Raw genomic sequence first — 15,333 nt, 5'->3', positions numbered from 1 at the left:
TAAGGGTGCTTTTTCCTTCAACAGAAACCCAATTAAAGTAATATGTTAAGGCCAGCTATCATCGCACATAAGAGTAAGTCCAGAGATGGAGCAGTTCCAGCATTTGCTAATTCAACAACTCAAGAATGTCAACAAAAACACAGGTGTTACCTATCCTTTGCTCTCCCATCCTCAGTGTTGACTGTCTTACACAGTAACTGCAACAATTCCAAGCATTATATGCAGTCAGAACATCCTGCAAAAAAAGAGATGTTCTTCGTCCTGTATATCTTTAAAAAAAAATCTGGTCAAGAGCCTTTTCCTCAAGGCTCAAGGGGCCTCTACTGGATTGCAGGCTCATGCCTAAAATAATCTTTTATACCTGGGAACGGAGCCCAACAGGGCTGGCTGAGCAACAGTGATTCATTTGCTGGAAATGGACAAGACCAAGCTTCCCTAAACACATGGCTGCTGGCTAATCCAAATTGGGTGTCTGGTAGAAAGGGATAAATGGGGAGACGGTCATTGGGAAAGAGATTAGTAGAGTCTGCTGCAGGAAGGTTTATATATTGGCTGATGAGAAAGTGAGGGAATAGCCATCTGGCAGCCTCTATTTTTTTTTCAGTGAATTATTGATGAGGTGATCATTTGGGATGAAGGTGGAATTTTGATGAGAAAGAAAGTATGAAATGATATTTGAGGAAAGAGCGGAGAATAATAAATAGTTTTCTCAGAGAGGAAGAATGCATATTTCCCAATAGGAAAATATAGTATTTTGATGTCAGAGGAGTATTGAGTACCTATGTGAACTTTGAGTTCATTCATCCAAAATTGAACAGTGAAATGGACATAATGATGACAATTTTCTTAACCATTTTCACCAATCAGAAACTCATTTTCTTTTAAAGGAGGTGAAATTCACATAAATACAATTAACCATTTTTAAATAGATACAGTTCAGTGGCATTTAGTGTGTTCACAATGTTGTATAACCACAACCTGTCTTGAGTTTCAACATTTTTCTCCATCCCAGAAGAAGAATTACTTCCTACCTATTAAGTAATGATTCCCCATAATCCCTTCTACCTATCTCCTGACAACCAACCACTAATCTGCTTCTGTCTCTATGGGCTTATCTATTCTGGGTATTTCCTACAAAAGGAATCATACAACATGTGATCTTTTGTGTCTGGTTTCCTCCTGTTAGCAAAATCTTTTCCATATTCATTCAAGTTGTAGCAAGTATCAATAATGCATTCCTTTTTATGATTGAATAATATTTTTCATTGTATGTATACAACACAATTTGTTTATTCATTTGTTAACAGATATTTGGTTTCTACCTTTTAGCTATTAAAAATAATGCTGCAATGAACATCTGTGTACAAGTTTCTGTGTGGATATATGCTTTCATTTCTTTTTGGTATCTACATACCCTAGGAGTGAAATTGTTGAACCATATAATCCGTATAATAGTAATTCTATTTTTAGCTCTTTGAAGAATCACAAAACTGTTTCCCAGAACATCAACACCATCAATATACAAGGATTCTTATTTCTCTACATCTTTACCAGTACTTTCTATTTTTTAAATCACAGATCTATACGCATGCTATATTTGAAACAGATAAGCAACAAGGACCTTCCATACAGAGAACTCTGCCCAATATCCTGTAATAACCTAAATGGGAAAAGAACTTGAAAAGAATAGATACATGTATATGTATAACTGAACCACTTTGCTGTACACCCGAAACTAACACAACATTGTTGATCAAATACTCCAATATAAATTTTTTAAAAAAGCCATAATAGTGGCTGTGAAGTGAAATCTCATTGTGGTTTTTATCTGCATTTCCTTAATTAATGACTAATTATGTTTGAGTTTTTTTAAATTAGGAAGTGCCCAATTTTATTCACACAATCATTAATCACAACTGCAAAAGCAGACTTATAGTGCCACATATCAATAACAAAATGGGAAGGAAATGAAATATTAGAGACATCTTGTAAAACTGCAAAGAAATATGCACTAGGCTAAACACCTTTAGTTAAGCCATGGTTTCACAACAGGTTGTTTCACTTTTTCATTTTCGCAATAAGTTATTCCTTATAGTTATTTTTTCTCTTTTCAAACTAATTCAGATACAGCTTTGTGTACAAGAATTTTTTTCTTGGTCATTGGTTTAATTCTCTTGAAAACTACCTTGCTCTGGTGAATACCCATAAACAGTAGTGAAATTTGCCACTATTCCTCTGCTCTAATCACCCCAGGTACAGGTACCATACAAGTAGCGACAACCTCAGAGTTCCGGAGCCCACTGAAATTATCCAAACTAGCTAATCCTAACCCTGATTATCTTTACTCATGTGTTGCTTCCCATGGAAGCTACAATAAATGTTCCTGTCCACATTTTCCCCTTGCTTCCTCTACTCCTGAATGACCCTTTAGTTCATATATGTCTGCTCTATATCATTACCCTCCTCATGGTGTGTCATGCCCCTCCTCTTTGGGACTGTAACAGACTATCTTTCCAATGGTGATCAACTCCAGATCTGTTAACCTCACTACACCTGAATAATAATTAGTCTACATTTTAAAACATAGGTGTTCAGTTCAGTTCAGTTCAGTCGCTCAGTGGTGTCTGACTCTTTGTGACCCCATGAATCGCAGCACGCCAGGCCTCCCTGTCCATCACCAACTCCCGGAGTTCACTCAGACTCACGTCCATCAAGTCAGTGATGCCATCCAGCCATCTCATCCTCTGTCGTCCCCTTCTCCTCCTGCCCCCAATCCCTCCCAGCATCAGAGTCTTTTCCAATGAGTCAACTCTTCACATGAGGTGGCCAAAGTAAAATGAAACTCCAGTGAAACTCCAAAGCTGGAGTTTCAGCTTTTGCATCATTCCTTCCAAAGAAATCCCAGGGCTGATCTCCTTCAGAATGGACTGGTTGGATCTCCTTGCAGTCCAAGGGACTCTCAAGAGTCTTCTCCAACACCACAGTTCAAAAGCATCAATTCTTCGGTGCTCAGCTTTCTTCACAGTCCAACTCTCACATCCATACATGACCACAGGAAAAACCATAGCCTTGACTAGATGGACCTTTGTTGGCAAAGTAATGTCTCTGCTTTTGAATATGCTATCTAGGTTGGTCATAACTTTCCTTCCAAGGTGTATAATAACTCAAATTAATTTTTATGTGTTTATCTTATACCCTGAAACTCTACTAGATTCATTTATTAGCTCTAGTAGTTTATCTTGAGGATTGTTTGAAACTTTCTATATACAGAATCATGTCATCTTCATACGGAAATAGTTTTATTTCTAATTTACAGTTTAGATTTTTTTTCTTATTCTGGCTTATTTGGTCTGATTTGGCTTATTTTGGTGGAGAAAACAGGCATTCTTGTCCTGTTCTTGATCTTAAGGGGAAAACTTTCCATTTTTCAACACGGAATATGATGTTAGTTGTGGGTTTTTTCATAAACACCCTTTATCACATTGAGAAGGCTTTCTTCTATTCCTAGTTTGCTGAGTGCTTCTATCATATCATGAATTCTATCAAATAATTTTCTGCATCTATTGACATGAACATATTGTATTTTTCATTTATTCTATTAATGTGTTATGTTGTAGTAATCATGGATTTTTTAATGTTGGTCTGCCTTAGCATCCTTGTGATAAATTCCACTTATTCATGATGCATACTCTTTGTAACGAATGTCCTTTTGGATCTAGTTTGCTACTATTTTGCTGAAGGGTTTTGCGTCTATATTCTTAGGTAATATGGATTTATACTTTTTTTTAACAGTATCTGTGTGTGACTTTGATATTAGGGTAATGTATTAGGAAGTAGTCTACTTTTCTGGTTTTTAAATGAGTTTGTGTGAAATTAGTGTTTACTGTTCTTAAAATGTTTGATGAATCTACAGTGAAGCCATCTGATCTTGGACTTGGATGAAAGATGTTGATTAAAGATTCAATCTCTTTACTTGCTACAGGTCTATTGAGATTTTCAAATTTTCTTGAATCAGTTTTGGCAGTTTATGTCTTCCTAGGAATTTGTTCATTTCATCTAGATAATATAGTTGGTTTGCATCCAATTATTCATAGTCTTCACTCATAATCTTTCAAATTTCTTTAAGGCTGGTAGTAATTTCCCTAGTTTTACTTGTTTTTAGTTTTTTTTTTTTTTTCTTTTCTTTATTTTCTGTGAATATAATTAAAGATTTGTCAACTTATTTGATCACTTCCAAGGACCAATGTTTTGGTTTCATTGATGTTTTTGCATTCTGTTTCATCTCTGACTTAATATTTATTATTTCCTTCTGTTGACTCTGGATTTAGTTTTCTCTTTTTCTTCAAGGTATGAAGTTAGGTTGCTGATTTGACATAGTTCTCCTTTTTTTTTTTTTAAACATTGGTGAAAGAAATCAGAGAGGACACTAATAGATGGAGAAATAAACCATGTTCATGGATTGGAAGAATCAATCCATGATTGTGAAAATGAGCATACTACCCAAAGCAATCTATACATCCAATGCAATCCCTATCAAGCTATCAATGGTATTCTTCACAGAGCTAGAACAAATAATTTCACAATTTGTATGGAAATACAAAAAACCTCGAATAGCCAAAGCTATCTTGAGAAAGAAGAATGGAACTGGAGGAATCAACCTGCCTGACTTCAGGCTCTACTACAAAGCCACAGTCATCAAGACAGTATGGTACTGGCACAAAGACAGAAATATAGATCAATGGAACCCAGAGATAAATCCACGCACCTATGGACACCTTATCTTTGACAAAGGAGGCAAGAATATACACTAAAGACAATCTCTTTAACAAGTGGTGCTGGGAAAACTGGTCAACCATTTGTAAAAGAATGAAACTAGAACACTTTCTAACACCATACACAAAAATAAACTCAAAATGGATTAAAGATCTAAATCTAAGACCAGAAACTATAAAACTCCTAGAGGAGAACATAGGCAAAACACTCTCCGACATACACCACAGCAGGATCCTCTATGACCCACCTCCCAGAATATTGGAAATCAAAGCAAAAATAAACAAATGGGACCTAATTAAACTTAAAAGCTTCTGCACAACAAAGGAAACTATAAGCAAGGTGAAAAGACAGCCTTCAGAATGGGAGAAAATAATAGCAAATGAAGCAACTGACAAACAACTAATCTCAAAAATATACAAGCAACTCCTACAGCTCAATTCCAGAAAAATAAATGACCCAATCAAAAAATGGGCCAAAGAACTAAATAGACATTTCTCCAAAGAAGACATACAGATGGCTAAAAAAACACATGAAAAGATGCTCAACATCACTCATTATCAGAGAAATGCAAATCAAAACCACTATGAGGAACCATTTCACGCCAGTCAGAATGGCTGCAATCCAACAGTCTACAAGCAATAAATGCTGGAGAGGATGTGGAAAAAAGGGAACACTCTTACTCTATTGATGGGAATGCAAACTAGTACAGCCACTATGGAGAACAGTGTGGAGATTCCTTAAAAAACTGGAAATAGAACTGCCTTATGACCCAGCAATCCCACTGCTGGGCATACACACCAAGGAAATCAGAATTGAAAGACACGTGTACCCCAATGTTCATTGAAGCACTCTTTATAATAGCCAGGACATGGAAGCAACCTAGATGTCCATCTGCAGATGAATGGATAAGAAAGCTGTGGTACATATACACAATGGAGTATTACTCAGCCATTAAAAAGAATAACACTGTGGAGTAATGGATGATAAAACCAATTCCTGAAATTAGGCTTTTCTTTAGAGTGGTCTTTGTTCTTCCCCTCTGTCTACTGGTCTCTTAAAAGCCAACAATGAAATAGCAAAAAAAAAAAAAAAAAGAATACATTTGAATCAGTTCTAATGAGGTGGATGAAACTGGAGCCTATTATACAGAGTGAAGTAAGCCAGAAAGAAAAACACCAATACAGTTTACTAACATATATATATGGAATTTAGAAAGATGGTAATGATAACCCTGTGTGAGAGACAGCAAAAAAGACACAGATGTATAGAGCAGTCTTTTGGACTCAGGGAGAGGGTGGGATGATTTGGGAGAATGGCACTGAAACATGTATAATATCATATATGAAACGAGTCACCAGTCCAGATTCGATGCATGGTACTGGATGCTTGGGGCTGGTGCACTGAGACGACCCAGAGGGATGGTATGGGGAGGGAGAGGGAGGGGGGTTCAAGATGGGGAACACGTGTATACCTGTGGCAGATTCATGTTGATGTATAGCAAAACCAATACAATATTTTAAAGTAATTAACCTCCAATTAAAATAAATTTATATTAAAAAATAAATAAATAAATAAATTTCATGTGGAGTTTGAGCCAAGGAGGAAAATGCACTTATGATGCAAGTATAAAACTTGGTTAAAAAATAAGGAAAAATGTCTTGCCCTTAAAACTTCTGTGAAAAATATATGCTTCCAAATAATAAATGGAGCTGTTGAGGTAAAAAAAAAAAACAAAAACAGTTCTCCTTTTTTAATATACATGTTTCATCTATAGGTTTCCCTCTGGCACTGTCTTCACTGCATCCTCTAAGTCTCAGTATGTTCTTCTTCTGTTTTTCTATTTATCTCCAGATATTTACTTTCCCTTGTTATCTTTTTTTTCTTTGACCCATTGATTCTGTAAGAATGTGCTATTTCCATTCATTTTCAAATTTCTCAGTTTTCCTTTTGTCATTAATTTCTAGATTTATTCCATTGTAATTGGAGAAGTTACTTTGTATAATTTCAATCCTTTTAAACTTATTTAGAATTATTTTGTGGCCTAATATATATGGTCTATCCTGGAGAATGTGCCCTGAGCACTTGAGAAGACTGTGTATTCTATTGTTGGATGGATTATCCTGAATATGTCTGTTAGATCTACCTTATTTGTAGTGTTGATTGAGTCTATTTGCTCTTGATCTTTTGCGTACATTTTCTATCCATTATTAAAAGTAGGATGTTGAAGTCTCTACTCTATGATTATTTATTACCATTTATTTCTCCCTTAAATTCTGTTAATGGTTTCATATATGGGGGGGGGGTCTATTGTTTGATGTATATTTATAATTTTGATAAATTAACCCTTTTATCAATATATTATATCCCTGTATTCTGTAAAAATTTGACTTGGCATCATCTATTTGATGTTCTCTGATATTAGTATAGCCATAGTATATGCCATATATACTATATATATACTATATGGCATATATACTATATGGCATATATAGTATATGCCAGCTCTCTTTTGGCTACTATGTGCATGGAATATCTTTTTTTCCTTTCACTATTTGTTTCTTAGAGGTGGAAGTTACTCTATTATAAGTGGTGTATACTTGGATCACATCTCTTAATTCATTTTTCCAGTCACTGTCTTTCATTTGCTGGGTCTAATCCATTTACTTTTAAAATACTACTGATAATAAAGGACATAATTCTGCCATTTTGCTATTTGTTTTCTCTGTATTTTACATCTATTTGTTACTCACTTCCTCCATGCTGCTTTCTTTTGTGCTTGATTTTTGTATACCATTTTAATTCCCTTTTCCTTTTCTGCATCTTATTCAGCTATTTGCTTCTATAATGTGTATGTTGGTATACTCGGTAGCTTTCCATAGTGTCCATAAATCTCTTAGGCTCTGATCACTTCTCTGTATTCCTTTTTCTTCCTGCTGCTTACATCAGGTAATTTCAGTTGTCCTGTCTTCAAGTTTACTTGATTCTGTCATCTTCTAGCTTATATCTGCTATTGAACTCTTTCAGTAATTTTTTCAACTATTTTGTTTCCTAAGTTCAGAATTTCTACTTACTTTTTATAATTTTTATCCATTTATATATTTTCTACCTGTATATGTATCATTCTTATTTCCTTTACTTCTTTGTCCATGGTTTCTTTCAGCTCTTTGAGGATATTTAAGACACTTATTTTAAAGTATTCATTTATTAAGTCCAAAAGTTCAATGTCTAGGCTTCTTCGTGGATAGTTTTTATCAATTGATTTTTTTCCAATAAATGAGTCATACTTTACTTGGTGATCTTTCTACTTGTTTGTTGAGAACTAGACATTTTGAATATTATAATACAGTAACTCTGGAAATCAGATTCTTTCTCCCTCCCCAAGACCATGTACAATTCTTCCCTCCTCTACAGTTTATATGTTTGTTTAGTTACTTTTCCAAACTAATTTTGCAGAGACCATATTTTTTGTCTCATGTGGTTACTAAAGTTTCCAATTCCATTGCCTCTGCAGTTAGCCAATGACCTTACAGAGATTTCCTTGTATGCCAGCATCTTTGTTCATCCAGCGCTTTCCTGGATACTGAAAGTATTCCACTGGAATCCAGTGCTAATAAATGGTTGGTTCTGACAGTTCTTGCCAGCTCAAAAATTATTTAAGTGGGAGAACCAATTCCTAGAGCTTCTTAATCTGCCATGATTTTGAAGTGCAAGTCATTTTTTTTACTTTCATCTTGAATATTAATATGAAATGTATCAATACACTTTCTTGACTGCATCAACAAGCTGTGCAATGAATACAGTTTATTTTCCTTTGACTTTTAATGATATTGCATTACATTTATGATGATCTTCCATTGAATACCGAGGTATATATTAAAGTTGAATATTTTAGTGGATTTATACAGCCTCAAATGTGTAATATGAAAGTTGTTCCTTTGTTTTACATAATTCTTATGACAAATATTGTCCATGCTTTTAAAATCATCTCCTCCGCCTAAATTTGTTAGAATCAGGCAGAGGGGAAGGGGCCGACTCTTCAAAAATCAAAGGAAGAATATTAGCCTCCCAACATCATGTGAACCATATGTTCCAACACAGATAGCTGGTTAGGAAATATAGAAATTGATTATTTAAAGAATAATGCATTTATACTCTCTTTATAAGCAGATATCTGATACTAAGTTGGACTGAGCTTTTAGGTTTATTCTCTTTCAAACAAGCAACTATAAAACTAAGCAGTTCCTATGAAAAAAGAAAAAACAAAAGCAATAAAAAGGAAGTAGTGCCCAAGGCCCCTAGAGTTTTTAAATTCAATTGAGATATCTTGCAGCTACTAACTTAGATTTCCTCTTACTTTCTTTGATACCTTGTTTTCTATCCTATAATTTGAATTTGAATTTAAGCAGCATTCCTAAGAGCTTCCTGAATTGAAAATTAAATTTTGAAAAGTTCTAAAACTCCAATCAAAACAATGGAGTGAATTCAAAATGGTAGCTATTATCTTGCAACTCAGTAATAGAGTATATTCTTTTATTCAGTACTTTAAAAATACTTAGATATATAATTATGTTATTTCATTTTCTTTTCTTTCATTTTTTCTGTTCTTTCCTTTTGGATTATCAGTCTTATCTGATAGGTCATTTTCAAAAGGGCTGGGGCAATATCAGTAGTCTTATGCTAATAAACAGTTTCATCATTATATAATGCAATCCAACATTAGTTCTTGCCTCAATGTATCCACATGAGGCAGAGATAATAAGATCCCTTTATCCTGCTTTTGTGAGATTATGAAACATATGATAAAGAAAACATCATTTAAAAAGTGAATAAATGGAATATTTTTAGCAAAATATTTGTGGCCAATTTGACTGAATTTTGTTACAAGTTTTGACAGAATTCTCCCCATCCATCCTTCTGGGAAATTTACAACCTAGTTAGAATACACATGACTGGAGAACCACCCTGTAAAAACATAGCAAAGTGACATTGTAAAATTTTATTATGGGCTCATAGGTCATAACATCAGAGGGTTGTGGGGTCAGGCCTAAAATATAGATATTGTGATTCCATGTCAAGATTTGTTAGAGATAAGCTGAATCTGAGCTAAACATATTTGAGCCAAAGGGATATTCAGACAAATTTATTATAAGAGGAGAGCAAAGAGATGGGGTTGGTGTGTATATAAAAAGGGACTGAGATGGCAGGACGGACTTTTCTCAAGTCTTAGGAAAAAGGAAAATAAATTTCCTTCGTGTAAATAAGTGAACACACAGAGAAAATGTGCTGAAAGCCACATGATCGGGGGAAAATCATAGACCTCATCTTTGCAGGCAGTCTTAGAGTTAGGGTTTGGATATACTACAGAACCCAAAGTGGGAAACAGACCAATGTAGATCCCAATCCAACCTGTTCTTATTAGCTCTGGGAAAGCCCCTAAAAGCACCTAACTTCCAATCTTTAAAATAGTCATAACAACAACAATATAAACAAAATGTGTGGTGTGCTGTAGCTACCAAACAAATGTTAGTTGCTATTTTTCCATAGATCTTACACACTTATGGTCATGATTATGCAATTTTGGAATCAGACAATTTATCAGCAGAGTGCTTATGGTAGCAAATAAGAGAAAACTCAATGTCTAATCAATAAGGAAACTTATAAACTCACTAAGGGTAAGTCCCAAGGTAGGAGATGCTTCAAAATTAATTGAAGAAACATTTCAGTAGTGTCAACGAGGCCCAGGTTTGTTCTGTTGTCCACACTTCCATCCAGAGAGTGGCTTTGTCATATAACCGGTTTCCTGGATGTTTGTAGGATGGCTATGGTAGCATTCATGTCTGTGGATAAGAGAAAGTGCTTCTCCAAATCATTAGAGTTCCTCCTGGCCAGCGTGGGTGGTGCAAACTAGGTCATATTTCCTACATTAACTGTTGCCAGAGAAGATCCAGGATCTGATTGGCTTAGGCCTTGATTCCTCAACCAATGGGAGGAAAATGGATGGAAGGAAAGAGAATGGGATTGTCATGATTATCAGGCCCCGTTTCTGGGGTCAGACTTGGGCTTAGGGAGTCACACCTAATGTCCACTACTGAACACTCCAATATTCACTATCCATGTCCTTAGACAAGTTATGCAACCTTATTGAATTTCCTTATCTGTAAAATGAATATGAAGCTAAACTGAAATAAATATGAAAACAAAAGGTTCTCAGAATATCTGATATGTACTAAGTACCCAGTAAGCATTTAAGTAGTACTAATATTATTACTCATCTATACACTTTCACGGAGAAGGCAATGGCACCCCACTCCAGTACTCTTGCCTGGAAAATCCCATGGACGGAGGAGCCTGGAAGGCTGCAGTCCATGGGGTCGCTGAGGGTCGGACATGACTGAGCGACTTCACTTTCACTTTCATGCACTGGAGGAGGAAATGGCAACCCACTCCAGTGTTCTTGCCTGGAGAATCCCAGGGACGGGGGAGCCTGATGGGCTGCCGTCTATGGGGTTGCACAGAGTCGGACACGACTGAAGTGACTTAGCATACACTTTCACATTATGGAATAGTTTTTAAATTGTCTGCTTTTCTGAGTAAATTTTGAAAATACAGACAATATCACCTTTATTTTTTACCTCCAAAGCTTACATATAATAAAGATCCAACATATTTATTTAGCAATGAGTGAATACATTAATATCTGTTGAGTAAATGAATAAAGGCCTAAAAACAATAGGAGATAGATTTAAAAGAAAGATAACCAAATGGTGACTGGATCAATCATTCAGGATATGGGAACAAAATGGGACAGACTGAGAAAGAATATATTTGAGATTTAAAAAATACATCAGACTTAGAGAGGACTTTTCCCTGAAGACAGGAGTGGTTACAGGAAGTGAGAAAACCAAATATAAATTGAGTTTAGGGTAACCAGCTCGTAGAGGCTGTGACATCTTCAGACACTTTATTTTATAATTTGATAAATAATGAATATTTGGATAAAACCTATGTGAATGCTTACTGCAGTCGAGAGGATGTAGAAGAAATAAAAATAGAACTACTGAGTGTTTGATGTATTCCAGGCATTGTTTTAAGTGTTTCTCTTGTGTAGACTCATGTATAAACCTCAAAACAAATGCAAGAGATAAGTACTATTCCTTTTATCCTCATTCCTATTTATAGGTGGGAAAGTCAAGCCGAGAGAGTCTGAGCAACTTGTCCAAATCACAAAGATAGCAAGTAGCAAACTGAGAGTTTTACCCAAAGTCTCAGAGTCTGTGTCTTCAGCCATTACACTCTCCTATGATAAAATGGAAGGTTGCTCGGAGAAATCAGACTACATTTCCAAACCATCATGCACCCAAGAGTTAGATGTATTAGTATTCACGCAGAGTACGTCAGGCCTCCCAGGTCACTGAGAGCTGAAAGGCAAAGACAACAGTTCACGGCATATGTACTCCCTCTGACTCTCCCTTTTGGGCTTCACTTGTGACTCAGCTGGTAAAGAATCTGCCTGCAATGTGGGAGACTTGGGTTCAATCCCTGGGTTGGGAAGATCCCCTGGAGAAGGGAAAGGTTACCCACTCCAGTATTCTTGGGCTACCCTTGTGGCTCAGCTGGTGAAAAAATCCTCCTGCAGTGTGGGAGACCTGGATTCGATCCTCAAGTTGGGAACATCCCCTGGAGAAGGGAAAGGCTACCCACTCCGTTATTCTGGCCTGGAGAATTCCATGGACTGTATAATCTATGGGGTCACAGAGTTGGACACGACTGAGCAACTTTCACTTTCTGACCCTCCTGTTGTGCTTTCATCATTCTCTGCATATAACACAAGGGCTGCAGAGAGCCAACTAGACAAATACTTGTTGAGTGAATGGTTATGTGCATGGATGGATGGATGGATACCAGCATACGTGATGTACCCAACTTATTTCCATGGCAGACTAACCTCTCAATGCCTTTCCATTTGGTAAATGTCTCTAAATATTTGTTGCATTTTCCAAGATGAGATGGTATGCTTTGCAATAATTCTTGGAATATGAAAAAGATACTTAGAGATAAGCCATGCCTCAGAGCCCGAGATCTGGAATGAACACAAAGTTGTATGTCCCTTGCCAGGGACTCTTTCAGAATTGTTGCTGAGCTAGCAAGAAAAATCACAAGGGACTCTCCAGGGAAGCTAAGGGACTAGGGATTATCCCAGTACCACTCTCCTCAAGAGAAATCTACAAACAGGAAAACACTCACCTTGAGACATTTTATGGTTATGGTTAGCACAGATATCTCCTGGAGAAGGAAACACAACCCATTCCAGGATTCTTGCCTGGGAAATCCTATGGATAGAGAAGCCTATGACAATAACCAAAGCCCTTGATCATCTGATTTTAACTAGAAATTCCTGCATTTCCCTTCAGCTCCTTCTATCCTGCTGCTGCTGCTAAGTCGCTTCAGTTGTATCCAACTGTTTGTGGTCCCATGGACTATAGCTTACCAGGCTCCTCTGTCCATGAGATTCTCCAGGCAAGAATACTGCTCTGGGTTGCCAGGCCCTCCTCCAGGAGACCTTCCCAACCCAGGTATCGAACCTGCATCTCCTACTGCTCCTGCACTGCAGGCAGATTCTTTACAGCTACACTAAAAATTCAAGGGAGGGAGTCAGAATTCCTCCTCTTTCTAGAGAGCTGTGGCCTCCCGTGGGGTCACAAAGGGTTGGACATGACTGAGTGACTGAGCACGCATGCGTAACTAGCTAGTATTTTGGGGGTTTCCCAGGCGCAGAGGTAAAGAATCCACCTGCCAGTGCAGGAGATGTGGGTTCTATCCCTGGATCAGGAAGATCCCCTGGAGTAGGAAATGGAAACCCACTTCAGTATTCTTACCTGGAAAATCCCATGGACAGAGGAGCCTGGTGGGAAGGCTACAGTCCATGGGGTCACAAAGGGTTGGACATGACTGAGTGACTGAGCAGATAGCCTCCAAAGAGTTAAGTTTCAAGAACCCTATCTAAACCACAATACAGATTTCAGATTCAGCTGTACAAATAAAATACAATGTTGAAACATAATAAAGATGAGTGTTGAGACTGTTGTACTGGACATCTCTCTGCCTGCTGTAACTATGTTGTCTCATCTCTTGCCCAGAAAGATCTTTATTATTAAAAATAAATAAAATCAAAATTATTTCCTTATCTCTCTTTACTAACCATTTGTCATCTATGAGAATGTTTCAAAAGCCATTTTCATATTTAATAGATATTGATGGAAGGCAATTCATTTGCAAATTGGACTTTAATAAAATAAGCTTTAAAAAAGTCATTGTACTTCCATACCCTTACAAGCACATTTCTTCAGCTTGCAGTCTCGGAAGGAACAAAATCAAAGCTGCTTGAGCAAGTTTCCTGGCTGGAGAAAAAGCTAGAAGCTCTGGACTGTAGGGAAGACAGTGGAGAACCATACAAAAAATTGGTTCTTGCAAAAGACCAGGTATGTCATAGAAGAAGAATAATCTTTATTTTAAAAGTTACCTAAACATATGAGCTGACAATCCTGTAGTTATTTCTGGCTGGGCTAGAAGTTCATATTTAAGTTCAAGATGGTAAATCACAGTTTTTGTATTTGCTCAATGTAACTGTATTTCCTGATAGAATATTCACATACAAAAATAAACTTTCTTGGTGATATTTTTAAGTTTGATATGTATTCTTTTGAATCATATTAAGTGAATATCCTATTTATTTTATAAGTGATACTGACTATACAAATACTTTGTAGTTTTCAATTGAACTTAATCAAGCAATAGCTTCTTTCTGGGTAGTGAAAGAAGTTGACCAAAACATTTTTCATAGACTTTTAATAAATTACTTTATAAGAAGTAACCAATTTCTGAATCTTAGGACATTTATATATGTGTCATTATGTAAATTTATCTCTTGTTCAACCCATGTTGTTTTGTATCTGCTTTTGTGATAGAGGGATGGATAGATAGATAATCTGTATCTATATATAGGTATATATATCTTCACATTAAAATATATCCATATATTCCAAAGGCAGATACCAATTCATTGGGTCCCACATGTATGTATACATGATGTGATATAAGATAGGTTAACTTTATTTTCAGTACATCAAGCGAATATTATTTTTCCCAATCATGACCTAGTTTTTACTATATTCATATACTTTGTTGATGTGTTCTTCCATGGAGTAGAAGAGAGAAAGAGATGGGAGCGATGATCTATTTAATGATGATATTCAAAACATCTAGCTGAGATAATGCTCCCATTTGTAAAATATGAGAACCAGTACATATTTACATCTGGAACACTTTGAATATGTAAAAGGAAGAGTTACACACTTTGTTTCTAAACTTTACCCCTTTTCAGTGCATTGAGAAATTACAAGCTGAAGTAAAAGCTTCCCAGGAGCAACTTGCAGCCTATGTAAGTGTCTTTCACCTTTTTTCATCCTTCATTTTATATCATTGTTATTCTGCGAATGAACAGAAATGTTTCAGAAGTTGTAACTATAGTCTCTCCACTGCAAACCAGTCACAGGGCTAAGA

The 15,333-nt window shown here is 36.3% G+C and overlaps 1 protein-coding gene and 1 long non-coding RNA gene across 6 annotated transcripts in view; one reads left to right on the top strand and one right to left on the bottom strand.

The window, feature by feature from the left end:
• Positions 1–15,333, top strand: part of CCDC192 (coiled-coil domain containing 192) — a 231,702-nt gene that overhangs the window by 55,121 nt on the left and 161,248 nt on the right. For all 5 annotated transcript variants that reach the window (XM_024995056.2, XM_059888695.1, XM_059888694.1 and 2 more), the window contains 2 exons: positions 14,121–14,252; positions 15,155–15,211. In XM_024995056.2, coding sequence (XP_024850824.2) covers positions 14,121–14,252; positions 15,155–15,211 — 189 coding nt within the window. The remainder of the gene's footprint in view (positions 1–14,120; positions 14,253–15,154; positions 15,212–15,333) is intronic.
• The window catches only part of LOC107132618 (uncharacterized), a 310,093-nt gene that overhangs the window by 257,066 nt on the left and 37,694 nt on the right, over positions 1–15,333 (bottom strand). The window lies entirely within an intron of this gene.

This window comes from Bos taurus, chromosome 7 (genome assembly GCF_002263795.3).
Source record: "Bos taurus isolate L1 Dominette 01449 registration number 42190680 breed Hereford chromosome 7, ARS-UCD2.0, whole genome shotgun sequence".
Classification (NCBI taxonomy): Eukaryota; Metazoa; Chordata; class Mammalia; order Artiodactyla; family Bovidae; genus Bos; species Bos taurus.
Note: the sequence above shows the minus strand (reverse complement) of the source record. Positions and strands in the feature narration are given on the sequence as shown.